The sequence below is a fragment of the Armigeres subalbatus genome, chromosome 2 (genome assembly GCF_024139115.2).
Source record: "Armigeres subalbatus isolate Guangzhou_Male chromosome 2, GZ_Asu_2, whole genome shotgun sequence".
In the NCBI taxonomy this organism is placed as follows: domain Eukaryota; kingdom Metazoa; phylum Arthropoda; class Insecta; order Diptera; family Culicidae; genus Armigeres; species Armigeres subalbatus.
Window position 1 is genome coordinate 142,328,618 of NC_085140.1, and position 27,139 is coordinate 142,355,756.

The 27,139-nt window shown below is 38.1% G+C and overlaps 5 protein-coding genes across 6 annotated transcripts in view; 2 read left to right on the forward strand and 3 right to left on the reverse strand.

Moving 5' to 3' along the window:
* Positions 1-11,739, forward strand: part of LOC134210923 (major facilitator superfamily domain-containing protein 6-like) — a 37,397-nt gene extending 25,658 nt beyond the window's left edge. The window contains 1 exon segment of the mRNA XM_062687360.1: positions 11,509-11,739. Within this exon segment, the coding sequence (XP_062543344.1) occupies positions 11,509-11,591 (83 nt within the window). The 3' untranslated portion in view covers positions 11,592-11,739.
* A 2,998-nt stretch (positions 11,740-14,737) lies between these two features.
* Positions 14,738-16,445, reverse strand: LOC134215203 (biogenesis of lysosome-related organelles complex 1 subunit 6-like). The gene is made up of 5 exons (XM_062694431.1): positions 16,296-16,445; positions 15,961-16,077; positions 15,818-15,902; positions 15,670-15,756; positions 14,738-15,599 (listed from the first exon to the last, which is right to left on the reverse strand). The coding sequence occupies exons 1-5, from the start codon at positions 16,307-16,309 to the stop codon at positions 15,480-15,482; spliced, it is 423 nt and encodes a 140-aa protein (XP_062550415.1). The 5' UTR covers positions 16,310-16,445; the 3' UTR covers positions 14,738-15,479.
* Positions 16,446-18,422: 1,977 nt separating this feature from the next.
* LOC134210924 (general transcription factor IIE subunit 1-like) lies at positions 18,423-21,401 on the reverse strand. The gene is made up of 3 exons (XM_062687362.1): positions 21,261-21,401; positions 19,158-19,864; positions 18,423-19,093 (listed from the first exon to the last, which is right to left on the reverse strand). The coding sequence occupies exons 2-3, from the start codon at positions 19,802-19,804 to the stop codon at positions 18,469-18,471; spliced, it is 1,272 nt and encodes a 423-aa protein (XP_062543346.1). The 5' UTR covers positions 19,805-19,864; positions 21,261-21,401; the 3' UTR covers positions 18,423-18,468.
* A 130-nt stretch (positions 21,402-21,531) lies between these two features.
* LOC134210925 (rab-like protein 3) lies at positions 21,532-23,322 on the forward strand. Of its 2 annotated transcripts, none has more exons than XM_062687363.1 (3): positions 21,532-21,668; positions 22,436-22,797; positions 22,853-23,322. In XM_062687363.1, the coding sequence occupies exons 1-3, from the start codon at positions 21,623-21,625 to the stop codon at positions 23,207-23,209; spliced, it is 765 nt and encodes a 254-aa protein (XP_062543347.1). In that variant the 5' UTR covers positions 21,532-21,622; the 3' UTR covers positions 23,210-23,322. The 2 variants fall into 2 exon arrangements, with proteins under 2 accessions (XP_062543347.1, XP_062543348.1); XM_062687364.1 differs by having other exon boundaries at positions 22,868-23,322.
* Positions 23,323-23,988: 666 nt separating this feature from the next.
* Positions 23,989-24,598, reverse strand: LOC134210926 (adenosine 5'-monophosphoramidase HINT1-like). Its single transcript, XM_062687365.1, has 2 exons — positions 24,368-24,598; positions 23,989-24,310 (listed from the first exon to the last, which is right to left on the reverse strand). The coding sequence occupies exons 1-2, from the start codon at positions 24,479-24,481 to the stop codon at positions 24,041-24,043; spliced, it is 384 nt and encodes a 127-aa protein (XP_062543349.1). The 5' UTR covers positions 24,482-24,598; the 3' UTR covers positions 23,989-24,040.
* Between the last annotated feature and the right edge of the window lie 2,541 nt (positions 24,599-27,139).

The following is a 27,139-nucleotide window of genomic DNA, read 5'->3' on the forward strand; positions in this document are numbered from 1 at the left end:
TCTATGGTGGGGTGCAGATGACGGACGGTACGTGGAGGAGGCGAATGAACAACGAGTTGCATGAGCTGCTGGGAGAACCACACTGCGTCACTGCGTCAATCGGACGACTGCGGTGGACCGGGCACGTAGCCAGAATGTCGGACAGTAACCCGGTGAAAATGGTTCTCGACAACGATCCGACGGGCACAAGAAGGCGAAGTGCGCAGCGAGCAAGGTGGATCGATCAGGTGGAAGATGACTTGCGGACCCTCCGTAGACTACGTGGTTGGCGACGTATAGCCATGGACCGAGCCGAATGGAGAAGACTCTTATATACCGCACAGGCCACTTCGGCCTTAGTCTGAATAAATAAATAATGAACTGTAACTCTCAAGTTTAAATTGAAATTTAATTCGGGAATGCGACAGAGTCTAAAGGTCGATTTCTTCACCTCCGCTTAGGCCTTAAACCAGGTTTAATCGTATGGGTAAGCACCGCTTAAGAGTTAAGCGGAGGTGAAGAAATTGGCCCTAAGTGAATCCTATTCAGATAACGACCATTTACGAGGTATTTGAGATGATTTGAAATGAGTGAACTTTGACATCAAGATGGGGAATAAAGTGAGTCTGAAAAATGCATTTGCATTTGTTGGTTACATTGATGGATAAAGTGGAACGTATTTCTTATTTCATGATAAAAATAATGAAATAAACTAAAATATTTAAAAATGACATTAATAGAAAACATGATAACGAATTTGAAATTCAATCGTAGTTGGCATTTGAAATGCAAGTTAGAAGCTAATGAGAAGAAATTTGAAATTCAATCTCAGTAGACTGACAGGAATTCTAGATGATTCGAACGGTGAAAATAAACGATCATTCAGTGTTATGTTTTTGAGGCGTGAACATGCGAATTATCCTTCGGTGTTCCGCGCTTGTTTTCGTTGGTAAAAGGCAAATTGGAAGACGGATTTGCTTGGCTACGACATCTTTATCATGTCAATAAACTCGAATTCTGAATAGGCTATTAGCAATACAGTGATTATTCCGCACAGTAATCAGTGATCAATTAGATATTCATATCAGACTGATTATTTGACGCAAGTTGCTATCACTCATAGACCAAGTAGGAACTTTCCTAAAATATCCAGAAAAAATAATTATCTATTAACTGGAGAGTTTTTCCTTTTAAAGTTGATATGGCATCATAAATTGCCAACTCTTAAAATTTTCATTCAATTGTTCGTTAGTTTTTTGTACGGTTATGGTTGGGTTTGCTGACTGACATTTTAAGAATAAGGTTTTTTTATAGCTTTGAAACCTAGCGAATTTTTGAATCAATGCTTATTTTCTTCATTAGTCAATAGGCCAGGATACCGTAGGTACATCTGTCAGAGAGCAAGATTGAAGAGGGTAGCCCATCCTTAATTTCTCAAGGCATAATTTATTCTAATTAAAACAATACAAAATGTTTTTTTTTAAATAGTATGCGTTAACCATCTTTAGACGATGTTTTTTTTCGAGGACTGTTATTTGGCCTTGATGGTAATACGAGAATAAATTCCAACAGGGCATTCAAGCTCTGCGCTGGGAGCAATTTAAGAGTGTCTGAATTTGTGTTGATGTAGCAGGATTATGTGTGTCAAAAAGGATGAAAAGCGATTGATATCCGGTGTAAGAGTCGAGATACCGATGAAAGCAGCCTTCATCGTCATAAACAATGTAAAATTGTTGAAACCACTTTTTGACGCTTCGATTGGAAACAAGATGACGTCTCCTCCTATCTCTTATCGCTGCAGTTACATGATTTGTGGGAGAAGCTACGTCCACGTGATTGTTCCAGTCCGTATCCTCTCGCTGATTATTCGTAGCTGTTTTTTATAGCTTGCTTGCAATACCTGACACCAACTCTCTAAATTTCCGGAGGACCCCATTCCACCTAAATTTCTGGTGGACCATGGTGCACAATTTTGCTTTGAGTCCCTCGCTGGCACTCGGATAATGATCAGCCACCATGCCACATGGAGAACAGACACTGTTGCAGACAGAGCTGCTTCTAACATGGAAAATAGTCGTTCGATCAGATTTGCAACCCAGGAGAGTAACAAACCGCCTTTTCCCTGTCAGCATACAACCATAGTTCCCGGCGGGGTTGGTTCCCCGATCTTCCCTAAGAAGGCTCCACGAGGACGTAGGGATAGAAACTGTTGGGTAAGAGGCTAAGGACCGCGAGATGGGGTCTATTCTATTCGATCAGGTGCTCCTCAAAGGACCACAGAGGTACCCCGTAGTTTAATAGAAAGAGCATCTGTCTAGCACATGGGTTCAAACCCCACCGAAGGAAGTGGATACCCTCCAATACATTTTTCGAACTAAATCTTTCACATGTTATGTAATTGCACAAATAGTTTTTAAACATAGTGTAAAAATTTCGTCGAGTTTCAATATAGGAGACAATACTGGAATTGGTAAAACGGAAACTACGGATTGTGAATGGATTGGTGGTTGTTATATGCTGAGTCCAAAATCAAATCTATTTTCAAAAGGAAATCTCGAACAGCCTTCGAGGAATTTCACGACGCGCACCACGACTACGCACCTATGTACGACTAACGTACGAAGGCTATTATCAGTAGTCACAAACGATAGCCACCACCGACCGGCTGAAAGTAGAAATATTGAAACTGGCGCTGTAGCGTAATATTTCTTCCACATGTTTATGCGCATTAACGAAACGCACGTGGCAGGAATCCATCTTTCAGTTGTGGGAAAAAAAGACGGAAGAAAACCACGATCACGCAGCTCCAGACAGGAGATGGCGTATAGATCCCATTCGATTTCTGCCAAACATAAATTTTTATTTTTTTTTTGAAATTGCATGTAAACCGCGTAAATCTCATAACTCGCGTAAAAAACTAGTTGGACCCCTAAACCGACGTAAAAGAAACCACGTAAACAAATGTCAAGGAAAAAGGCTAAGATTTCGAAATCCGTGTGAAAAAAAGCCCCCAAAATCGAAGTAAAAAGAAAACGTAAGAAAATAACACTCAGATTTAAAAAAATCATCTTAGTGTGTCTAGTGTCACAATAGGTTAAGAAATATGATGAGAAAACCAAAACCATTCGATTTTTTGGCAACAAAAATGTTCAATCAAAGTTAATGAATTATTGGCGGTGGCTGATTTTCTACCCGCCGCTACCACATCTAGGCGCTATAGTATATGCGCAAAATAGCCAGCATGAGTTAACCGCCAGAAGTTTGTATGGCGAAAGACATCTAACGCGGGTTTTCTCAAAATTATGAACTTTTCATGAAAAACTATTTGGTACCGGTTATGAAGGATGGTGTCCGCTACTACGCCTACCAAATATTTTTTCGATTAAGGTGCTTAATTTTGAGAAATCGAACCTTAGATGCCTTTCGCAGGCCTGGTAGCGAGTCACTTTTTAGTGACTTGGTCACTATTTTGAGGCTAGTCACTAAAAAGTCACTATTTGCATCCAAAAGTCACTAAAGTCACTATTTTCCGGAAAATGGTCACTAAAGTCACTATTTTTGCACCGCCTATTGGAAATAGATCAAAATAAAAATCATTTGTACCTACTTTTATTATCAACCGAATCGAATGTAAATCTGGTAGCAATGTATAAATTTGAAGTATTATGCTAAAAGCGCCAGGTGTACACCCAAAATGTGATGGCAAAAATGTCCTCAATTGAATCGCTACACACTCAGTTTTTAATTCTGCAGCTCGGCAAAAATCCGCACAGCCGTCTGCCCAGCAAAATAAAAACTGATATCCCGGCAAAAATGACGTTTGTTAGCTGATTTTCGGCAAATTTTTTGCTGATTTTCAGCAATTTTGACAGAAATCTCGGCAAAAAACATGTTTGCTGGGGCACGGCTGTGCGAAACTCGGTAAAAGTTTAACATTTTGCTGAGATCCCGGTAAAAAAAATTAAGTTTGTAGAAATTAAGACTTAGATCCACAAACGTTTGTATGAACATCAGCGAATGCTTTATAATTGTTTCCGGAGGTGTATTGTGAGAATCGCCAGGTTACTTTCGATTCAGGTCAACTATGGTCTTGCTCTTCACGAATGGAATTTGTTAAAATACGAATTTCTGACCTAGAGTACAGAGTACAGAATTAAGTAGTGTAGAATCCAGTTTTTTTTTATTAAAAAACTGCTACAGATAAACATAAATTTATTCCTGTAACTAAGATAGTGAACACAGCTTTAGCTGCATCACATGACAACGCCGATGTCGAGCGAGGTTTTTCTATATCAGGGAAAATAATGAGCGATAATTCTGGCACAAGCCAGGCTAGACAGTGTTTTTACCATAAGTAAAAAACAAGTTTTGCAAAATCGAATTGCGGACCAACCACAAAAGGTCATAGACTCATAGACAAAAATTAAATTTTGAAAATTCACATTCTAGCATATTATGTACATAAAAGTATTTGTATATTGTAAACGTATGTTGGAAGCATAGAGAACAGTCACATGTGTCACGATATGCTTAAAAACTTATATAAATGGTTAGGCATAAATCAATCAGAAATTTCCCTCAAATAACAAGGTCCATAAAAACGTTCCTACAGATTTTTTACTGCACGAATTCACAACTCGTAAATCAAATATCTAATATAAAGCAAACATTGTTTTATTGCAAACAAAAAAAAAGTTGAGTTAGATCTTGTATGCGAGAAACAGAAATGTTAAATTCGCTGAAATATTAATCGATAAAGATTCTTAAACTTAAACTTAAAATGCGAGAAACAGAAATGTTAAATTCGCTGAAATATTAATCGATAAAGATTCTTAAACTTAAAGTAATTTGGAGCTCAGAAAATAGTTCCAATGAGTTCCACCCTAAAACATCAACAGAATCGTTGTTTTCGGTGTACCCTATGAAATCATGTGCATTGCAGCTACAACTATCTGCAACTTTGTGAGTTTCAATCAGTTGAACTTGCATTAAATTAACTTCCTATTAAGAATTCTTACAGAGACCGAGTTTAGTCACACGAAGTTTATACAAATATCCATAAAAAACTATCGAAAGGATTGGCCGACCCTACCTAAGCAAAGACTGTTTTGATGTCTTAGCAATACCGTTCTTCATGGGTACTTTTACCTCATACAACAGTTAAACAATATAGCTAGCCGATTCCATCTTAAAATTTTATAAAATCTCAATTAGGGGGAAAGACGGCTTTGGCAGGTTTTGTTCTATTATTGGCAGGGGGGTTTTTGTCGACCAAATTTTATGAAATTTGGCCACAATGTTCTTTGATATGCAAAGAATGTTTAGGCCAAATTTGAGCATAGTCAGACATAAAAACCCCCCCTGCCAATAATAGAACAAAACCTGCCAAAGCCGTCATTCCCCCTATATTGATAATAACATTTAAAAAAAATTGGCTATGTTACGATGCCGGAAAACTCATGAGGCAAACCGCTTTTTAGTTGGCAGCTCTTAGGGAACAATGCAACACGCATCGGTGGATCAGCATTTTGGTATGAGCCGTGCATGGAGACGCGTATTGCATTGAGTTGACCTTCACCCACTTTAAGCTTCTACTGTTATTGAAAAAAATCTACCTATTGCTGGAAAAATCGTATTTTAAAAATTTCTTCATTATTTTAATTTATTTAAGTTTTTTAACTACTAAAGATTTATAAGCTTTGTGAGTTCAAATAATTCTCTGTCTAGGAATCAACTAGATCATTGTTTTTGCAGTTTCACGGAACACTTTGAGCTCGCTTCTTCTTCTTCTTATTGGCATTACATCCCCACACTGGGACAGAGCCGCCTCGCAACTTAGTGTTCATTAAGCACTTCCACAGTTATTAACTGCGAGGTTTCTAAGCCAAGTTACCATTTTTGCATTCGTATATCATGAGGCTAACACGATGATACTTTTATGTCCAGGGAAGTCAAGACAATTTCCAATCCGAAAATTGTCTAGACCGGCACCGGGAATCGAACCCAGCCACCCTCAGCATGGTCTTGCTTTGTAGCCGCGCGTCTTACCGCACGACTAAGAAGGGCCCAAAAACTTTGAGCTCATATTACTATATTAAACATTATTACCACAAGGCTGTAATTGGTTCAAAATCGTTGCTGAAATTATAAACTTGTAACTCACTTCCTTTTCTTTCGTGACGGCTGATATATACTTTTTTGTGGTGTGACTAAATATGATTTATCTTGGTCAAACTACAAGCTTCTGGCTTAACGAACGAATACCTTCCCCAATATCCAACTCCGTGGTACTTATGTTGTCGGTAAGGCGATGACCTCTTGCTAAGTTCCATCCTTTTCCTGGTTACCGTGACGGTAGGCGTAGTAGTAATCTTCGTGTTCTTAATTTTTTTAAGTTTTCGTCTTTTCTTGATTTATGATAGCATTCTAGATAAGGATTAAGGATAAATATGAGTATCGCGACATAAATTTCAGTCTACGAATTACACCGTAACAATGCTAATGCAACTTGTAGATCACTATCTGGTTAAAAACTCTATACAAAAGTCACTATTTGGTCACTTTTCCTGAAACTAAAAGTCACTATTTGGTCACTTTTTTAGTCATCGTTGGTCACTAAGTCACTATTTTGAATGGCATTCATCGCTACCAGGCCTGCTTTCGCCATACTGATTTCAGAAAGTTAACTCCTAGTGTGCCGCTGTAAGCACGCTCAAAGCAGGCGATTCATTGCCTATTTCCGGGGATTAAACCACCCGACTTGGACATTAATTTACAATGTTGTGAAAACTCATATGTGAATATGTACGTTATGTGGAAGATATTGATTTGGAAAATGTATTGGAGGTAACCACTTTCCCTTCGAAATCGAATGAGGTCTGTAATTATCGTCGAGCTTCAAGCAATCGAGGCAAATCTATGTGATATATTTTTGAGCCTTTACTTAGGGGCTGTCTACAGGACAGAACAGGTTTTGTTCAGTTTCAGAAACCCCCTACTCCAGCGTGGACATTCGCTCATATACATTTTCAATAATTTGTATGGACCGTGGACATTTGTCCTAAACTGTCCACGTAGTATATGGACAGCCAAGAAACAGAAAACGACAGCAATGATAACAACGGGGACGTTTTTTTGGGCTATCCCACCGGACGACCCACTAGATGAAGCATGCATATTGCATGGTATAGCTAACAACAGCAGAAATAATGGCGAGCGCAACCCAAACGATTCATCCGGTGCCACCGGGATCCCACAAGGATTTTATCTCCGGATGTGCGACGTCAACGTCACCCACCGTGCGTTGAACTTGTTTCTGAATAGAGCACTCACTGGCAATCTTCCCCATGCCTGCATGGAGGGCATCATCGTTTTGGTGAAAAGGAAGGGAAGTGACAACACGGCCTACATATATCGCTGCTCAACAGCGATTATAAATACATAATTTGCTGTCTCGCATTCTGAAAAACTGATTGGAACGCGTTATGTAGACCCTGTGACGAACAGAAATGTACGAACTTAGAGAGCAATATTTTCCAAGCCACTCTCGCCCTGGAAGATCGGAAAGCAAGCCACCACAGACGCTCATCACAGCTGAGCTCATCAGCGCCGATCCGGAGAACTCATTCGATCGAGTACGGCATTCGTTTCGGTGCGACATCATGCGATTGCTCAAGTTCAACGTGCAACTTGACTTTCTTCCTCGAACGTAGCCATTTGGTCAGCATAGCGGCTGCTTATCAATGGGCACGATTCCAAACTATTCCCAAAAACCCTATGAAACTACAGATTTAAATACGATGGGCCTTTTGGCATAATGCCTCCAACAGTAAGAGTGAATAGCTTTTTATTTTGAACCATGCCCTGATTAAGGAAACAAATCGGGATCCACACATTTTCCCGGAATAAGTCAATATAAATAAGTAGATGGTTCTTTCTTTTGGAAAAGCGCATTTCCCTGGAATACGGCAAATAAGTCTATAATTTAATAGTGCTAGCACGCCTTTTACCACAACAAGGCACATCAATAGATTCTTCGTTTTACGCATTACCCCGGAATAAGGCAACCAAGTATATTATTCCTTCTTTTGGAACACGTGTTTGCCCGAAAAAGGGATAGAAGTTAATGATTCCCAGCCACCTGGCACGACGCCATGTTTTTGCAGCCAACATCCCAAAATATGTAGTATTTGTGTTGTTTACCAACATCTGATTTGATTCCCATTGGGATCCAGAAATGTCAGTGAGGACCAGTCGCACAATGTTGGCTGCAAAACAAGTCCTTTGTGCGAGATATGGATGACACCCACCTGATTATTCCTTCTTGAGAAGTACGAATTTTCCCAGAATAAACTCAACGAATAGATGACCCCTTCTTTTAAAATACGCGTTTGATCGGAAAAAGGCAAATGCAATATGCATTTAGCATTTCACGTATGCACATTAGGCATAGATCTGTTCAAATTTCAAAAAGTTTCTTAAAGTCGACCAGTCAACTGATATTCACAATTTTTATGCTAAGGACTTCTGGAGAAAATTTCAGCTCAATTGGTTGGTGTGCTTCAAATCTATTTAGTGCTGGCAGGGATTGCAGAAATCGCTCTCAATAGATAACGAACGACGATAGAAGAGAGCCAAAAATCTCTTCGAATCATATCAAGCCATGAAAACAAAACTATCGCACTTGTATACAAGTTGGAAAAAAAACTGATTCGGATATGCGGCCCCCACCGAGGGAGTACGCTTTGTTCTCGCTCATTTTATGTTGGGGACCATATTTTTTTCGCACTGCTGTGTAAAACAAGTTGAAATGCATCATCAGAACCGCAATTGGGGCTTATTAAAAGAAATCTATCATGGCTTGTACACGCTTAAAGTAAATTACACATCGCATGAATAATTTTCACACATGACGACGATGACACGAGAGAATAGCAATCTGTGTGAAAATTATGTGTAAGACATGCACAGTCGCTGTGTAATGTCTTTTATTATTTTAATATGTGTAAGAAACTTTGCTTCGAACTGTCAAGTCCATTTTGACCGCCATGATGGCGGTTGCGTCCGGCATGCACCGCAACGTAAATTACTTTTTCTGTGGATTTTCGTTATGTTTCGATACGATACAACTAAAATGTGCGACTATAAACATCGCACTTTAGTTTGGTCATATCGAAACAAATGGGGACTCCTCTGAAATAGTATAAAAATGTTGCGATAATTTTCAATTTACATGAAAAAATATAATTGAGGTTAGGTCCGTTTTCCGACCGCTCTCTCACTGTGTGAAATGAACTCATCGGAAATCGTTCACCGTCAATTACACTAAAATGAGTAACATGGCAGTTACTCATAATATGTGTTGTTCCAGGTTAGGCCCGTTTTGTGTGAACGAAACACAAAATTGTGTGAATGACTTTAAGCGTGTAGCCCCCCGAATCAGTTCATTATCGTACCACCACGGTATGCTACCTATCGAGAGTGTATAGTATACACTGTATACAGACATGATAAGTGAGAGATTTTCTCATTCTCATTTGGATTCAAACCCTGATTGCTGGCAAGCATTCAATCACAGTGTCATGAATCGAATCGCATAGAAATTGAACAAACATTTTGTTTGCCATTTTTTTAAAAGAGCAATACCGTCGCACTGCCCATCCGGAGGTGACGAGTTTGATTCCCGGTCCAGTCTAGGATGTTTCAGGTGGAAAATAATCTCGGGCATATAGTATGCAGTGTAATAGCTACAAAAGGATACATATTCATGAAATCGGTGGGAAAGTTTTCAATGAATAACTGCAGTAATGTAATGCAATAAAGTTCCAGTTAGAATTTGTAGTTATTGACAAAGAAGCAGAAAATCATGTGTCATATCGAACATCATGTTTTCGAAAATTATTGCATTATATGATACCTTTGCATTTTCTGGGTAACATTTTATTGATTCTAACCAGTACAACAATTCAAATGGATTCAAATATTGTCCATGAAGTAAAAAATCTACCTGTCTACCGATTCCAATCGATCCAAATATAGTTCAGAAAGTACAAAACTACCAAAGAATGCCATAACTTTTGAAATCATGAAGTTTGATATGTCGCGTGATGTTGTTTGCCTATTTCCCAAAATTGAACCTTAAACCGGTACTCGCTAAATCCGTTTACCGGTTCCAATTGATTCAAATACGGTCCAGGAAGCACAAAAATACCATAGAATGCTATAACTTAACAAGCCATATTTTGGACCGATCAAATTCCTGGTCAAATTTGGCATAGTTTTTTATGCATTTATTAATGTATGAGAAAGGCATTATCACCGCTAGGTGGATTAATCTGTTTTTTCTCTCTTTGTGGTGTTATACTTAAAACTTATTCTTACTATTCGTAATAAGATGTACACTTATAAATTATTATTTCACATTTCTCAATTTTTATTTCTTGCTTCTTCCGTTTTAACCAAGTGATGAACTCTTAATACTTAATCATCACTGTCGAATGAGCGGAGTGTTACGGCACTATTACAAATCACTTTAATAAAGAAAGAAAAAATCCGTTCCATCCAAGCTATTGTATTTTATACTTCCATATATGTATCTTCTAATCGGAAATTTAACTGTTACAATAAATTTCAACTGTAACAGCATAATAATTTCTAGATTACGGGGAAGTTTTAGCATCAGCATTACATTACTACCATTAGTTGATTTCAAGATTCCTTCCGGAAATTATTCCTGTCCTTACTTTATCTATTTGACTATCAAACCAATATGATAGTCCAATAGATAAAGTAAGGACAGAAAATTTTATTGATATGTCCGTTGCTGATTGGTATTATTGATATTTTAACATTTATTCAGATTGCTGATGGCAAATTGAATTATTGCTCATACACTTTATTGTAAAATTGTGTTGTCTTGATAAAAGATGGGATGGCAGCTCCAGTGATTTATTCAACCAAAAAGCAACAGCAACTGGGTATATTTGAATATAGGCTGTGTACCATTTGAGTGGTTCCTATGTGATTTCTGTACTCCCTGAGATGTTCTATTCAACTGAAACAAACCATTCAAATAAGCATCTACTCTAGTGCCCAAAATATCTCGGGCCATATATCGCTATCTCATTCTTTGCCAGACGACGTTCAAGCTATCAAGATTACATCCGCAAACAATACTTAAATGCTATCAAAGACAATCAAGAATCGGTTTCCCAGTGGTCTAGACGAGCGAAGCAAATATTACAATGTGTGATAGATAAACCGAGTGGCCAAAGACATTGTCGTCACTTAGTGATTAGTGACTGGAAACGCGCTGAAATACTGTTCACGTCTGACAAAATGTAAGCAAATGTTATTTACACAACGTTGGCTTTTTTGTGTAGAATTTTCTTACTTTGCATGAGAGCACGTTTCTTCTGTTGATTGATAAAAGCAAACAATGCGATATCTGGCCTAACAGCTTGCATCATATTATAGCATGTAATCATGATCATGTTTGATACGAATGTACTAACGATGCCTAAATTGCAGATACTCGAATAGCGTACACCACACCGGAGGACGCATTGCACCAGTTAGAAGACGACCAACCAATAGTTCCTTCGGAAAAATAGGCAGCTGTCATCAATTAGGTATAGAATGCAACTAGTTGTAATTGTTTCATAATTTTATTGATATGAGAATTATTATATTTTTAAATGTATGTGTAAACTGGTACCACAAACAACGTGATAAAAATAATATTTGCGTTTTCTTTTTCTAGAGTAATATCTTTTTTTCGATGAATCACAAAGGCCCTAGTTAATAGTTTGCACATGCTTTGTACAAAGTGAGCAAATGCTTACATCCTAAGCCACATTTGGTTCAGATTCCAGATAAAATATACATATTTAAAAAAAGTAGAAGTAGTAGTAGTAGTAGTAGTAGAACGGGAATGTATGGTTTGTTTGTTAAGTCAGATTTTATTTTCCGTGCTTTGCGATTCGCCAATAGCCATGTAGGGGAAAGACACACATCTTCGAGAATAATGCAACATGTGATAAATTTAAAGGTCATCCATACCGAGTTAATACAATTCAAATGAATTTAATGAGGCAACATTATAGTGACCAAATCTCTTCACATATAAATTGTTATAATTTATCTATGTACTTTGTGTGCGAACTTGCGACAAAGCACCAGTCTAGTGTATTCTGGGTCAGTGTATCCGAATTCAACCAACGAGATGAAATTCGGAAAATATTTAGTTGAAAAACGACAATAAACGAGATTTTAAACGAAAATCAGTTTTTAAATTTACTAAGCTGCAATCAGCTGCAATGTCCGATTTTGCAGAGCTTGAAAAAGAGAAACATAGTAAGCACGTTAGTTTGGGCGCATCAAGTTCAATTATTAAAGCTTTATTCATTACTTTCACAACTTACATTGTTTTTCCATTGGTCTAACTCATTGAACTAATTGAAGTGCGTAACCGACAAAAATTAAATCGCATAAAACATCAAACTAGAAGGTTTCTGGGTTATAAACCCAGATTTATTGTCGGTAAGCAATACCAAAGATCAAACTAACTGAAAATCGCTGTTATTGCCAAAAGTATTGAAACCGTATTTTTTTTATTTCTGGAATCCTCGCAAAATATAACTTTGAATGTTTATCAACCTGTCATAAGAGCCACGCAGAATGGGTATGTTTGCGTAACGCACCCAAACGTATCCATTGTGTTTGGCCCAATAGCCTATTCAGACTACGAGCTTCACTTGATACAGTGCAATTTGATTTTTTTTATCTTTATTAGATTTTCAGCCCACGGCAGGCTCATTTCTATAACTTGATATGGAACATTATATAAATACATACCAATTAATGATTTCGTGTGTGTTACTTCTACGTGAAGTTAAACGATTTACAATGATATGGAAATGCTAATATCATCTTCCAAATTCGGACGTACATGTTCATGATAGCATTAGAGGCGAAAGTATAGAATTGATAGTTCCGTTAGGATACGGCAGGCATGAAGAATGTTTTTATAGAAGTCGATTTGAAAGCGAGCGGAGGGCAATATTTGTGATGGCATATATCGCACGACCTTCCTTCTGCCAAGCTCCCGTATGAAGGGGAGGAAGAATATCAGTGTGGAAGCTGATATATCTCCACTGGCAAAAGGAAGGTGGTTTGACGTGCTCATATGCCATCGCGTGCGGAAGGATTTGCTATCGACGAGTACTGTCTCCAAATTTCTAATATGACATCAGCATTTTAGTCGAATAGGATTTTTATTGCACAGTTCTGTTTTCTCATTGCGTCCGTCTCGTCGCAACCAACTTGGCTGCCTCGGAGAGAACAAAGCAGAGAAAGGCACTGCTGCTGTACCGTCGACCAATAACAGCTGAATTGATGGATGCCCCACCAAGGGTAGTACACTAAATTAATGATTTCGTGTGTGTTACTTCTACGTGAAGTTAAACGATTTACAATGATATGGAAATGCTAATATCATCTTCCAAATTCGGACGTACATGTTCATGATAGCATTAGAGGCGAAAGTATAGAATTGATAGTTCCGTTAGGATACGGCAGGCATGAAGAATGTTTTTATAGAAGTCGATTTGAAAGCGAGCGGAGGGCAATATTTGTGATGGCATATATCGCACGACCTTCCTTCTGCCAAGCTCCCGTATGAAGGGGGAGGGAAGAATATCAGTGTGGACGCAATGAGAAAACAGAACTGTGCAATAAAAATCCTATTCGACTAAATGCTGATGTCATATTAGAAATTTGGAGACAGTACTCGTCGATAGCAAATCCTTCCGCACGCGATGGCATATGAGCAAGTCAAACCACCTTCCTTTTGCCAGTGGAGATATATCAGCTTCCACACTGATATTTTTCCCCCTTCATACGGGAGCTTGGCAGAAGGAAGGTCGTGCGATATATGCCATCACAAATATTGCCCTCCGCTCGCTTTCAAATCGACTTCTATAAAAACATTCTTCATGCCTGCCGTATCCTAACGGAACTATCAATTCTATACTTTCGCCTCTAATGCTATCATGAACATGTACGTCCGAATTTGGAAGATGATATTAGCATTTCCATATCATTGTAAATCGTTTAACTTCACGTAGAAGTAACACACGAAATCATTAATTTAATGTACTACCCTTGGTGGGGGCATCCATCAATTCAGCTGTTATTGGTCGACGGTACAGCAGCAGTGCCTTTCTCTGCTTTGTTCTCTCCGAGGCAGCCAAGTTGGTTGCGACGAGACGGACGCAATGAGAAAACAGAACTGTGCAATAAAATCCTATTCGACTAAATGCTGATGTCATATTAGAAATTTGGAGACAGTACTCGTCGATAGCAAATCCTTCCGCACGCGATGGCATATGAGCAAGTCAAACCACCTTCCTTTTGCCAGTGGAGATATATCAGCTTCCACACTGATATTCTTCCCTCCCCCTTCATACGGGAGCTTGGCAGAAGGAAGGTCGTGCGATATATGCCATCACAAATATTGCCCTCCGCTCGCTTTCAAATCGACTTCTATAAAAACATTCTTCATGCCTGCCGTATCCTAACGGAACTATCAATTCTATACTTTCGCCTCTAATGCTATCATGAACATGTACGTCCGAATTTGGAAGATGATATTAGCATTTCCATATCATTGTAAATCGTTTAACTTCACGTAGAAGTAACACACGAAATCATTAATTTAGTGTACTACCCTTGGTGGGGCATCCATCAATTCAGCTGTTATTGGTCGACGGTACAGCAGCAGTGCCTTTCTCTGCTTTGTTCTCTCCGAGGCAGCCAAGTTGGTTGCGACGAGACGGACGCAATGAGAAAACAGAACTGTGCAATAAAAATCCTATTCGACTAAATGCTGATGTCATATTAGAAATTTGGAGACAGTACTCGTCGATAGCAAATCCTTCCGCACGCGATGGCATATGAGCAAGTCAAACCACCTTCCTTTTGCCAGTGGAGATATATCAGCTTCCACACTGATATTCTTCCCTCCCCCTTCATACGGGAGCTTGGCAGAAGGAAGGTCGTGTGATATATGCCATCACAAATATTGCCCTCCGCTCGCTTTCAAATCGACTTCTATAAAAAACATTCTTCATGCCTGCCGTATCCTAACGGAACTATCAATTCTATACTTTCGCCTCTAATGCTATCATGAACATGTACGTCCGAATTTGGAAGATGATATTAGCATTTCCATATCATTGTAAAACTTTTGGTTACTTGTGATTATTCGCAAAAAAAAAAATGGATGTTTTAAGTTTGACGTCAAACTACTCTATACTTATAGAGCTCGTAGTCTGAATAGCCTATGGGAACATTTTTGTATAATTTTGTAAACAAGTGTATATTTTTTCCGACATTTTTTGTTTCTTCAAACAACGAACAGAAGCCTTGACAAAAATACTTGACCACTTTATTTTAATAATATACCACCCGACCTTATGTATCGAGGGAAACATCTTGTTCTATGATTTTTTGTTTTGAACCATTTTACTATTGGCTACCAGTGATTCTTCGTAATGCAACTGCTGCAATTTTGATGCGCATTGGTTGACCTTTAGTTCCTGAATATCGAGCGCCTTGGTCTTAATTTCAAATATGAAATATTATTCATAGGTGTTCCTGCGTTTATCAATAAAATTGAAAGGTACTTACTCGCAAACTTTTTGTCCTTTGGTGAATTTGATGCATTTGATTCTTTATACGAACAGCTTTATCTTTATATAGTTTAGCCTTGTTAACCTGAAAAGTCAAACAATTATTAAGTTAAATCAAATTTTTATTGAAATATTTTTAGATTTACCATTTCATTTATTTGTTGCACTTCTTGTGTAGTATATGTTAGTTTCTGTTCTGCGATTGCCACTTGCATTTCCTCTTGTTTATCCCTGAGATCAATAGGTATGTTCAAATTATATGCATTTTGCATAAGAAATGTATACTTACAGTAGTTCCTTCAAATTGCTTTTCATTTGATTGATTGTTGGTTCGTACAATTCCAGAAGGCCGGATGAGAGAACTCTCACTGCCTCCGTGTACTCGCCGGTGTCTACTCCCTCTGCTCTGAAATACATCACATCAACAAAAACATAAATAATTATCATATTCTTATCACCCCTATTTTTGTTTACAGATAATCGTGCAATCAATCCAATTTGGATTGTTTTGATTTGGCTGACTATGGAAGGCCAAAAAAGTACGATTCGAATGTAAACAAAAATTTTAGCGTATAATTTTTAGGTATTATTAACCTTGTAACGTTATTTTCTGATAATACTCACATATCTTCCGACATAACTGATATTCTGTCTTACAAATTAGAACCCAAACTTTCTCGAAACATTGCAAAACGCGTTTTCCTATCGAATGTTTATTTCCTGTCCTGTGATGCTTTGAGAGCGAGCAGGAAGACTTCCTTTAGGAAGACTTAGTTTCCGAAGTTTTGTTTATGTTCATTCTGATAAAAAGATCTCATGAGATCTCAGGAGAGAACCGAGAGAACATGCGCGGAAGGCTTCACGGTTCACGTTCACGGTTAAATACACGAAAATCTGAACCTACTCAATTCTGAGTCATGTGATGTAATACTGAGCAGTTTTGCCTTCCCGAATCTAAATACTGTTTGCATTCACATGTTATAGTACGTTCAGATTATGACCTATATCACTTGATATAGCGAATCTTGACATGAGATGCCATATGCATTATTTCCAGTGAAAACTAGATGTACAAACACTGATGTCAAGATGCTCTATATCAAGTGATATAGCTCATAATCTGAACGTACTATTAAACATTCACATCTGAGATTAGATATTTAAGACCAACTCGGAGCTGAATGTCTTCTCATATTTAATTTATGCTCGATTCACGCGACGGGCAGTTCCAGTGTGACCATCTTTTTTTGGGTGCTGCAGATAGAGCCGCTTTTCTGCTCTCAAGCGAGTAGCGGGATATTTTGAAATCAATCCCATAAGCAAAATTATTTTGCAGTTAGTCGGCTGTCAAACATTTCCCTCTCTTCGAATTTCTCTTTCCATGCTGCATGAAGGCGTACACATGCGCGAGACTCTACATGACTTTACGATGGTTTACATACATTCCTGCTCCAATCAGCTGCTAAATCTCGAGAAATCTCGTAACGAGTGCTTCCTACAAATTATCCACTCGAAATATAATGTGAATATATTTGTTACAAAGAATGCAAAACTCAAACGAAGTTTATTTTTATTTTCTCCCCAAATAATAACAATACTTCTCAATATGAGATCTAAAACGAACATAACCACAATCTTCAATGTTTGGCTCCGGCACAATAGAAAATTTTGGCTTCAGTTTGACAACCAAATCGATTCTATCCGCACCACCCAGTCACCAACTAAAAATCAAGACTAGAGTCTATAATATAAGAGTTTCGCAAAGAGGATGTTCTTACACTTATTCTGAACGATGCTCTTGTTATTCTGTCGCCAACTTTAACTTTTGTTCAACCCTGAGATGAGATAAGACAACTCGAAGCTGAATGCCCTCACACAATTTTCACCACGATTCCACAGTTGCACAGTTGCGACAAAAGGAAACGAGAGAAAACTCGATTGTCGCGAGAGCTCACTTCGTTTTTCAACTGGAAGTACAATAGACTTTGGCCCAACTCTATAGAAGTTGGAAAAAGCTGGAAGGATACGATGGGCAGGGCATTTTGGATGGACTGCAAAGATGGTGTTCGCTTCCAACGAGGCAAGTACAAAAAGGCGGGGACCACAGCATACCTAATGTGGAATATACGAAAGACGATTATACGGACCCTCCGCAAACTGCATGGCTGTCAACGTGTAGCCATTGACCGAGTTGAATGAAGGAGACTTTTATGTACTACACAGGCCACACCGGTCTTAGTCTGAGTAAATAAACAAATAATATATGCAATCTCAAAAAATCTTGAGCTACAGCCCTTCCCTCTTGAGCTTTTGACGACATTTTTGTATGGCTGTTTCATATGGCCTTTTTCCGTCTTAATTTGTTATTCGCTTAATTGATTCTTTAACCTTTTCAAGGCCAACTCCCTCAGAAACAAAAACGATGTTCTTGACCTCTGGCCGCTCGGACCATTTTTAAATTTAAAATGATAAATCGAAAGCGTGCTGTAGTAATTTAAATTTGGACTAACATTCGTCCGGTTTTGGACCAATATGTTCACAACGCAGCCCTTATTTTACTTTTCGTTTTTAATTCTGACTTCTTTTTCATGTTAACATCAAGTAAGTCAAAAAATCAGCCACCTTAAGCGTGGCCTTGCTTTGTAGCCGCGCAACGTATCGTTAGTCTAAGAAAATGTCTCCATCATTATATGCATTTTAGAGTTGGAGGTCACAATATGAAATAACGAATGAAATAAGACTTTTGAAACATTATAAGTCTAACAATTCATTTAATTTATGCTCGTTTGAAAAATATCTAATCGTACATATGACTAAAATGATCTTGATACACCTGGATATATGTTTCCTTCTCCTGTGGCGTCATTTCGGCAATAAGCGTATCGTTGATTTCATCTAGAGGATACGGTCTTCCTGCTACCGTCACCGTGGGTGTATCGTCGTCTGAATCAGAATCCATAATCTCCACAGTGGGCACTTCTGTGTTATCGATATCCTTCTCCTCGTCGCTACTATCACTGGAATTTTCGTTATTGACACCCAATCCACGTATAGCATCGTTCGTAGCATTTCGTGAACTTTGCTTCTCGTGTTGCAACAGTACTGACATAATGTCATCATTGTCTTTGCGATTGCGCGAAGATGATATAACATTAGTATTAGTACTCGCCGACGATGGTTGCGTCGAAGTGAACGCAGCTTTCTCCAGTATCGACTCTACGGAGTTATCTTCTGCATCATTGGTGACGACTGTCGATTCTGTCATCCATACTGGACGATCCTTTCGCTGTGTAGTCGATTCCATGGCATCCGAATCTCCAATCGTGACATCCACCCGAGTTTCTTCAACGGCGAAACCACTCGAACGCGTTGCCTCACCCGACCACTGCTCTGTTGGGAATCTGTTAGTAGGCTTGATAATACTAAAAATATATAAATAAAACATTAATTATATTATCACTGGAACAAATCAGAAAATTGGCATACCCTCTTATTGTATCGATGTCCACTGGTTCCGGTTCTAGAATCTCTGGAGCAAGTTTGATATCTTCAACTTGTCGCAGCAGATCGTACAGCGGTTGCAATTGCTCGTTGAATTTCGCTAATAGTAAGCGAGAATCTTTCTTTGGTAGCGCGGAGCTATCCTCTTCTACTGTACTCCCGCAAAATGTACATCTGAATTCGCCGGTTGTGAAATCAAACAATTGATCTGCTTCCAGATCTGTGAAAGTTTTTTTGCACGAAGGACACTTGAAGCTGGCGCGGCTGGTTGCATCACGTTCCTCAGTCTCCATGCGTTTCCGCATGTGGTCCAGTTTATATTTCACAACATTCACGAAGGTTTTATAGTTGATGAAATAGTAATTAACCTTCTGCGCTTTGCCATCCGGGCCAGTTTCCATTTTCAACCGCACCTGCAGAAATTTGTCGTTTTTCAGTACCGCTATTCGAGAGCGTAACATTTTACGTTCGAATTTCAGCAGCTCGCAAATGTCGTCCTCCTTCATGCACGGATTGCGTACAAGCATATCGACTACCAGTGCATCTTCAATGGTATAGAATCCACGTACGACAAACCTAGCGAGTTGTTTCAAACTACTGGGAATCTCAGTAACGTAGCGTTGATCACCCATGGTTTTATAAATGCAAACTTGTTACTGCTTTATAAAGATTTCAGTTTTTCTTTTGTTGCACTAAAAATGGTAATAAAAATAATTATTAGATGATTTAATGAATTAAAAATATTATTTGTGGAGAGAGAACGTTAACACAGATAAGTACGCACCCTTTATATTAAATATTTATAATTCTAGAATTTAAAAAAAAATCCGCTTTAATTTATTAATTGATTTGCCAAAAAAGTTGAAAATACATTTTCCTTACATTCAAGTGAGTTAAAGAAATGTATGCAGGCGCTTAATTTACGTTCAAGCCAAGCGGCTTGCTCAAGTCACATGGCTAATCTAAACAAAACAAAATCTAACTTACAAAAATGGCAATAATTTTAGAATATTTAAAAAACCAAGATTAATCCACCTACAGTGAGATTTTGACCCTTCCTTAATTAAAAGGAAATCTCGCTTAACTTTTCAAAAGGTCCTAAGTAACATTTTTTTCATGATTTAATTTGAGTATTGCAATCAACAGATTAACATGAAATACGTTGATTGCATTATTCAGATTAAATCATGAAAAAAATGTTACTTAGGACCTTTTGAAAAGTTAAACGAGAAATATTTTCAGACTCCAGTATTTAAAACGAGATAAAACTACTCAACCTCCCACGGCGATTGAAAGTGTAAATGACAAAAATAATTGCCTACCAAAAGGCGGATTACATGGGTTGAGTGACAACAAAACGAATGATTCCGCACTGTACGTCAGGTTGCCTATCTATCAGGCGCTCGTCGGATTGAATAGCTATTGTAACATGTGGTAACATGGTTGGTTAGAAACTATCGTAACGCTGGCAGCATGTGTATTCGTAATTTCCAGAGAACTTGATATTAATTAATCCAGAACTAACTTAATCAGTCATTGATCTGAACGAAACTCAATAGCGTTCAATAATAATATATATTTTACCTTATGGCTGCCTAATTTTGTAAAACTAATGATGTTTAATACCTTAAAAATGAGCGAGATTTATATGGTAGTAAATTTTAGAATTTGCACACATACGCACACATACATGCATATAAGTGGTCTATTAGTATTTCAAAACATGCTCACATTTGTTATCTAGCTTCCACTAAAGAAATTTTTGAAATCCCTTCAAATTTTTACGTTTTTGCTTTTCTGAGAAGGTTTTGTGGTACATGCGACTATCTGTTCCTCAATTAAAACCAATTGTTTCTTTGGAACAAATCCGAAAAATAAGCATATTTTCATATCATATCACTTGTTGCAATTATATTTTCAATATTAAAGTGAATTTGTTTCAATTGTCATACATTTTATTTCATAATTCAAGAGGTTTATTGATAGATTAATACATAACACGCCTGCGTAACGCATGCAAAGTGAAATTATAGACACTTCCGAAGGAAGGGTCAAAACCGTCTTTGCCACTGTACACTATTTACTTACCCCTTGGAAGATGAATGTTTTAATGGATTGCGTTCACGGACGACGTGTTCATTCTCTCTCGGATCCCTCTCTTGATGAGTGTCGTTTGTGAGTTTGCGAGAGGAGCGCTTATCAACAAGTCGCGAAACCAAAACATCCACGAAGGAACGGTAAACAACGAACATGCACTGCTGACGTTTGTGTCGTTGCTGCCGTTTCTCGCGTGCGCACCCACTCACACCACACAGCCGAGTTTTTTTTATTCAACCGATTTTGCTCTCACTGATTTCCCCCGGACGGCACGACGATGTTCGTAAGAAGCAGTGTTGTTTTTCTTCCTCTGGAGCTAGGTTGGATTCACTGGCCGGAATTGACTCGCGTTTATGGCGGCTATCGACAAAGTTCGCGTTCTAGTTGTAGGCGATTCCGGTAAAGCACCACATTATCCGTCTTGGAGTTAACTTTCTGGAGCGAAACGAACACTAATTCTATTGAAAATTTTAACTTTTTTCCGGCAACGATCGAATTGTCAAACACTACAGCGCATCGCCATGTTGAAAATCGCCACTAACATTACAGAAGAGCCTAATTGCTTTAGTAAACAAAAGCTGTTCGTGTCACTGCAAAGCATGATTTCATTTATTTGCTATTTTCCCTTTTTTAAATACGGAGAATGGGACAAGCTGTTTTTTCGTCGATATTGACTCCTTAAATTCTGTACCACGTTCCAGCGCAACGCAAAATGTTGCTATTTCTATAAAAAGTGCGCTCTTTTGAAATGTAAAGCTTCAATAACAACTCTGGGAGTTCTGTGCTGCCAGTTTTGTAATGATTTCGTTTCCTTCAAAGACGCGTTGAATTCCACTGCAGTGGGGTTTATTCGCAAATCCTATCCACCCCTATTGTAACTTTTTTCTTAAATTTATTTTTGAAACATTAGACCAATAAACGTAATCACGTATAATGCAACAACAGAACATAATATATCGATGCTATCGGGGTTTTAAAGTTGGTCATCTATCTCGACAGATACGCCTGTTTCGAGGCCGGAGGCTGATTGATTTATTGTAATCGTAATTTTTATTTCTATTAAATTATTAATATTGGGTACGATAACTTTTCAGTTTACACTGTACATTAAGTCTATATATGGATAATACATTGGAAAACAAAAATTATTTATTGTTTGTTTTTAGGCGTCGGAAAGACCTCTTTGACCCATTTGATATCAAACAATGAACCACTTACCTCGCCAGGATGGACTGTTGGCTGTGCAGTCGAAGTAAAGCTGCACGAGTATAAGGAAGGTACTCCATCACAGAACACGTTCTTCATAGAGCTATGGGACGTAGGAGGGTCGATTAGCCATAAAAACACCCGAGGTGTATTCTACAACCCAACGCATGGTATTGTCTTGGTACATGACTTGACGAATAAAAAAAGCCACGAGAATTTGCAACGATGGCTATTAGAAATTTTAAACAAAGATGGAAAAGACATTATCAAAGGTGGTGATGTTCTCGACTTTGACCCAGAACAATTTCTTGGCTCAACCCAGGTTAGTCTGATAACTGCACTGGAGTTTATCAAAGCAATAAACAAAATAATTCCAGTTAAAATATTCTCAGATACCCATTTTGGTGATCGGAACTAAATTGGACATGTTGGACGAACATCATAAAAACAAGATCCTCAACAAAACTTCAGCTGGAAGCATAGCAGAACAATGCGGCGCGGATGAAATTTGTCTGAACTCCCATGAAGCTAGGAGCCTGGCAGCAGGAACGACAGATTCAGTCAAGTTATCACGATTTTTCGACAAGGTGATTGAGCGTAAATATTATAGCAGAGATACTGGCCGTAAATATGCTGGGTCGTACAACCCATCCCTCCCTGGCCAGTACAACACTTTCAGTGGAACGCAGCAAACCAGTATTTACAGTCAACCATCTTCAGACACAATGGAATAGCTCGTAATCCTGGGGTGATCAAAACTGTATTACATAGGGAATCACTATTTTATTCAATAATTATGATTTGTATAATAAATTATGTGATATGGTCATATCTGTGTAGAACCGAATCAACGTGTTTTTGGAAGTCCTGCGATACTTTGTAATTTGAATTTAATTCATATCTTTTCATACGTATACCTACGTATTATTTGATTGAATATGCGCAGTTAGTAAATTGAACAACATCTGAACGATTTGTGATAAATGGTATAGTGCTCATAAGCTCAATTCGTGCTCATGACACGTGACTTGCTCAATTCATTCAAACACCATAACCCAGACCATTGCATTTTTGATAACTACCGTAAGGTATGAGATTCTTCTTTTTCTATGGCTTTGCATTTCAACTCGAACCTTTCCTGCTTTTCAACGTAGGGTTCTATTACCATTTCCACAGATATTAAAACCTTCCCGGACAAGCATGGGCCTAGATCGCTCACGAAGTCCCACCTACGTTGTGCACGACAAGCGAGTTTTTTTTAAAGGTGTACTTTTTACATCGTTGCGAGTTCCGGAAGGTTAATTGAAAACTTTTCCATGAAGGCCAATTGCAATTGCATGAATATATTGTACTTGTATGGCAACTGGAGATCTGGAGGTGTAAGATATAATATGCTTATTCTGCGTCTCGAATGACTTGAGAATTGACGATTCCAATCGGCACTGTTTGACGAATTAAGCTTCTGTAAACCTGGCAGTCAGAAAATCGACTTTCGTAGTTTTTTTTTGTTAAGAAGCATCAGTTTATTGAATAATAATCAACAATGCAATGATTAACATAGAGCATTAACCCGGTGGCCATTTCATCTGTCGACCGCCTAGAAAGTGCAAATGCAGGTGATAAACGGATTGGGCACCGTTCTTTCCATCATTAATGACGACACGGAAACCCTCCCCCAGGCCTTGCTCAACGGCAACCTTTCTTCCCACCAGCATCAAATGGCCCAGCAAAGCTTCATCTTCGTCGCTGGCTTTCGACAATTGGGAAATCGTTTTCTTCGGAATTACCAGAAAGTGCACCGGAGCCTGAGGGCAGATATCGTGAAATGCGACGCACTGTAGAGAAAGGGATTTTTCAGTTTTCATAATTGGAGATAATTAGCTTTGACTTACTTTGTCATCTTCGTAGATGAATTTGCAAGGAATTTCCTTGCGAAGGATTTTTCCAAAAATGGTATCCTCAGCGGTCGCATCCGCTTCTTGGGCTTTAGCTACTTCATCAGTCATGATGACTAAAACTTTTTATATGCCGATAAATTTGATAAACACATAAAACTGCAAAGTCAACCGGCAGTTCCCGACTCCCGAGTTCACAATCTCGTTCACAATGACGCAGACCAAAACGAAATAAAGCAATGATTAGATACTAAGGTATGGAAATCCATATTTTGTGTGTGTGCCTTTCGTGTATGGCGAAAAAGTTTTCACCACTACATTCGAACGAGCTCCCATAAGAAGCCGTGCAAATATGTACGTCACCATTTGCTGTTTACATTTTCCATCATACACTATTAGGCTTTCAGCGATCGTGTACGTACACGCACGTTTCACTCACACTTTTACTCGGTTTGTTTGCAACCACGAGCAGCTGTCACGGCAAAATCAAATGGGATTGTTTGCAACCACGAACCTGCCTTCGTGTTGGTGAGAAATGTCGGCGAGACCCTAATTCACTTGCATTTGGTCTTTCTCCTCACCTTCTATATACTCATTATGGATAAAACGGTTATGTCACACACAAAACCCACACGCAGGGATGCCAGATTTGAAGACATGTCTTCAATTTAAAGACATTTGAATCTCTGTGAAGACATTTATTTCATGAAGACATTGTGAAGACTTTTCAAAATATTTGAAGACTAATCTTCCTATTTAAAGGTACTTGGAAGACAATCAATGAGCTAGTGATGAACTTAATTTTAAAATTTAAAAATCACTTAAATAAAGGAGAAAAAAAACAAACAATAAGCCAGTGAATAGAAAATATAATTTGATCACTAACTTTTAAATTATGCGACTTCTATATGCAGAGAATATAAATATTACAAAAGTTATAGGGGAACGGTTCGCCACTTCATCTCATAGCTCCTATTTCAATCACATCAAAAACAAAGCAATGGAAAGGAAATTGGTTTGTTTATTATTTTTGTGATTTTTTTCAGCAGTGAGCACGCATGTTGACAAAAAGAAGCGACGAATTTGGCGCCGTATTTCTTTGTTTAGCGATGAGATGGATATATGTACAGTGAGATGGATATCGGAACATTTCCCCTACATAATAAGAAAAAAATCTAAAAATGGCTAAAAATCTTAAGCGCCAAAGCACATTTATACTAGCCGGTTGATAAGGTTGATAACTGCAACTCATTTTAGACGTCAAACGTGCTTTTTTAGTTGTGTGCGGGTTCAAAATTTGCGATTGCAGCATTTGTTTAAATTTTCCTAGGTAGCGGTGGTATTTTCGATGTGTCTCTTTTAAAAAAAATATTTCTATCATTGCATCAGAACGCAATGAACGATCTAATTTAATCTAAACGGCAAAAAAGACAGAATTCTACGATGACTTGATTAAATCTATTCAACTGTTGCGCTAGAACCTTTTTTTTATTTTCTTCATAATTCATCTGATCTTTTCGGCACAGAGAAACAGACGTCTCACTTAGAACAAAATGCAATCAAAATCATCGTCACGGAAGCATTGCCTTCCAATGCTAAAATCACTGAGTGTGGCCAAGCCGCAACCAAATGGCGGTGGTGCCCAAAAGTCGACACTAGCAAAATCGATCGAAGCGCCATAGGGGGCCGATCAAACACCCACAAAAAAAATTATCAACCGTTAAAAAGGTGAACGATGGAACGATGAGTAACACGTCTGTTTCTCTGTGTAATCGGTATTTCCAGAATACCCGTCGATAATGAGAATAGATTTTGAAGAACTCTTCGAATTTTCTGTGGGTTTTAGAAATAATTTTTAGTGAAAATTTGTTTTAAAAAATAATTTCCCGTGAAATAAGGAGAATTTCCCATTAAAATTCTGGGGAATTTCTCGTAAAAATTCAAGAGAATTTAAATTGAAAATTCTTTTCAAATTATCTTGGAAATTTATAATAATTTCCGTATGAGCAAATAAAGGAATTATTCCAAAAGTTAAACGGGAGATTCATCTCAATTTCCACAAGATTTTTTCTAAGCTCTTGCGAGGATATCATCTGAACTCCCACAATGAATTCTTTTTTATTTCCACAAGAAATTTGTCTAAATTTTCGTGGGATGTATTTGAAATTTTAGGGATGTCTCTTCGGATTTTCCATGTGTTGTATTGTAACGATATTTTTGCACTTGCATCCTTTTGCTGGCGTTTTGGCCCACGCTCCCCTCACCATAGATGCATAAAGTGAAACAAAGAAATCATAAATGTATTCAGTTGACACCCAATCGGTTACCAATAAACATCGGTTTTATTGACGGGAAATAATATCTTTTTCTTTCTGCAACTCCGTTTCGGTTATCCCCCGGTCTCGTTGGACATTCCACTGTGCCTGTTCTGTCGTAGTTATATCGGCAGATTCCAACACCATGTACCACGATTTAACAGAAAGTTCTAAATTTCAACGGGAAATTATTTTCAATTTTCTCAGTAAATTTTCTTAAGTTTCCAAGATCGAAAATTCTTACGAATGTCGACAAGAAATTGAAATTGTTCTGGTGTTGAATGGCTATTTCTCACAATTGCCAAGGTAAATTTGATTTGATGAAAAAAATCAGAGAAATTTCATAAACAAATCCGCCAGAGTTTTTTTTTAAGAATCAGTAGAAAGTTCAGGAGACACTCGTTACACTTTCTCGATGAATTCTTCCTTAAATTCCTTAGGTATATTTTCTAGA

What these genes read in the sequence shown, in the direction of transcription:
- LOC134210925 (XM_062687363.1), top strand. Translation starts at nt 21,623, where the DNA reads ATGGCGGCTATCGACAAAGTTCGCGTTCTAGTTGTAGGCGATTCCG. An exon ending in TCTAGTTGTAGGCGATTCCG is followed by an intron (nt 21,669 to 22,435) that starts GTAAAGCACCAC and finishes GTTTGTTTTTAG; the next exon opens with GCGTCGGAAAGACCTCTTTG. An exon ending in AATTTCTTGGCTCAACCCAG is followed by an intron (nt 22,798 to 22,852) that starts GTTAGTCTGATA and finishes AAATAATTCCAG; the next exon opens with TTAAAATATTCTCAGATACC.
- LOC134210926 (XM_062687365.1), bottom strand. Translation starts at nt 24,481, where the DNA reads ATGACTGATGAAGTAGCTAAAGCCCAAGAAGCGGATGCGACCGCTGAG. An exon ending in TCATCTACGAAGATGACAAA is followed by an intron (nt 24,311 to 24,367) that starts GTAAGTCAAAGC and finishes CTTTCTCTACAG; the next exon opens with TGCGTCGCATTTCACGATAT.
- LOC134210924 (XM_062687362.1), bottom strand. Translation starts at nt 19,804, where the DNA reads ATGGGTGATCAACGCTACGTTACTGAGATTCCCAGTAGTTTGAAACAA. An exon ending in GACATCGATACAATAAGAGG is followed by an intron (nt 19,094 to 19,157) that starts GTATGCCAATTT and finishes ATATATTTTTAG; the next exon opens with TATTATCAAGCCTACTAACA.
- LOC134215203 (XM_062694431.1), bottom strand. An exon ending in TGCAACAAATAAATGAAATG is followed by an intron (nt 15,757 to 15,817) that starts GTAAATCTAAAA and finishes TTGACTTTTCAG; the next exon opens with GTTAACAAGGCTAAACTATA. An exon ending in AAAGGACAAAAAGTTTGCGA is followed by an intron (nt 15,600 to 15,669) that starts GTAAGTACCTTT and finishes TTTGAAATTAAG; the next exon opens with ACCAAGGCGCTCGATATTCA.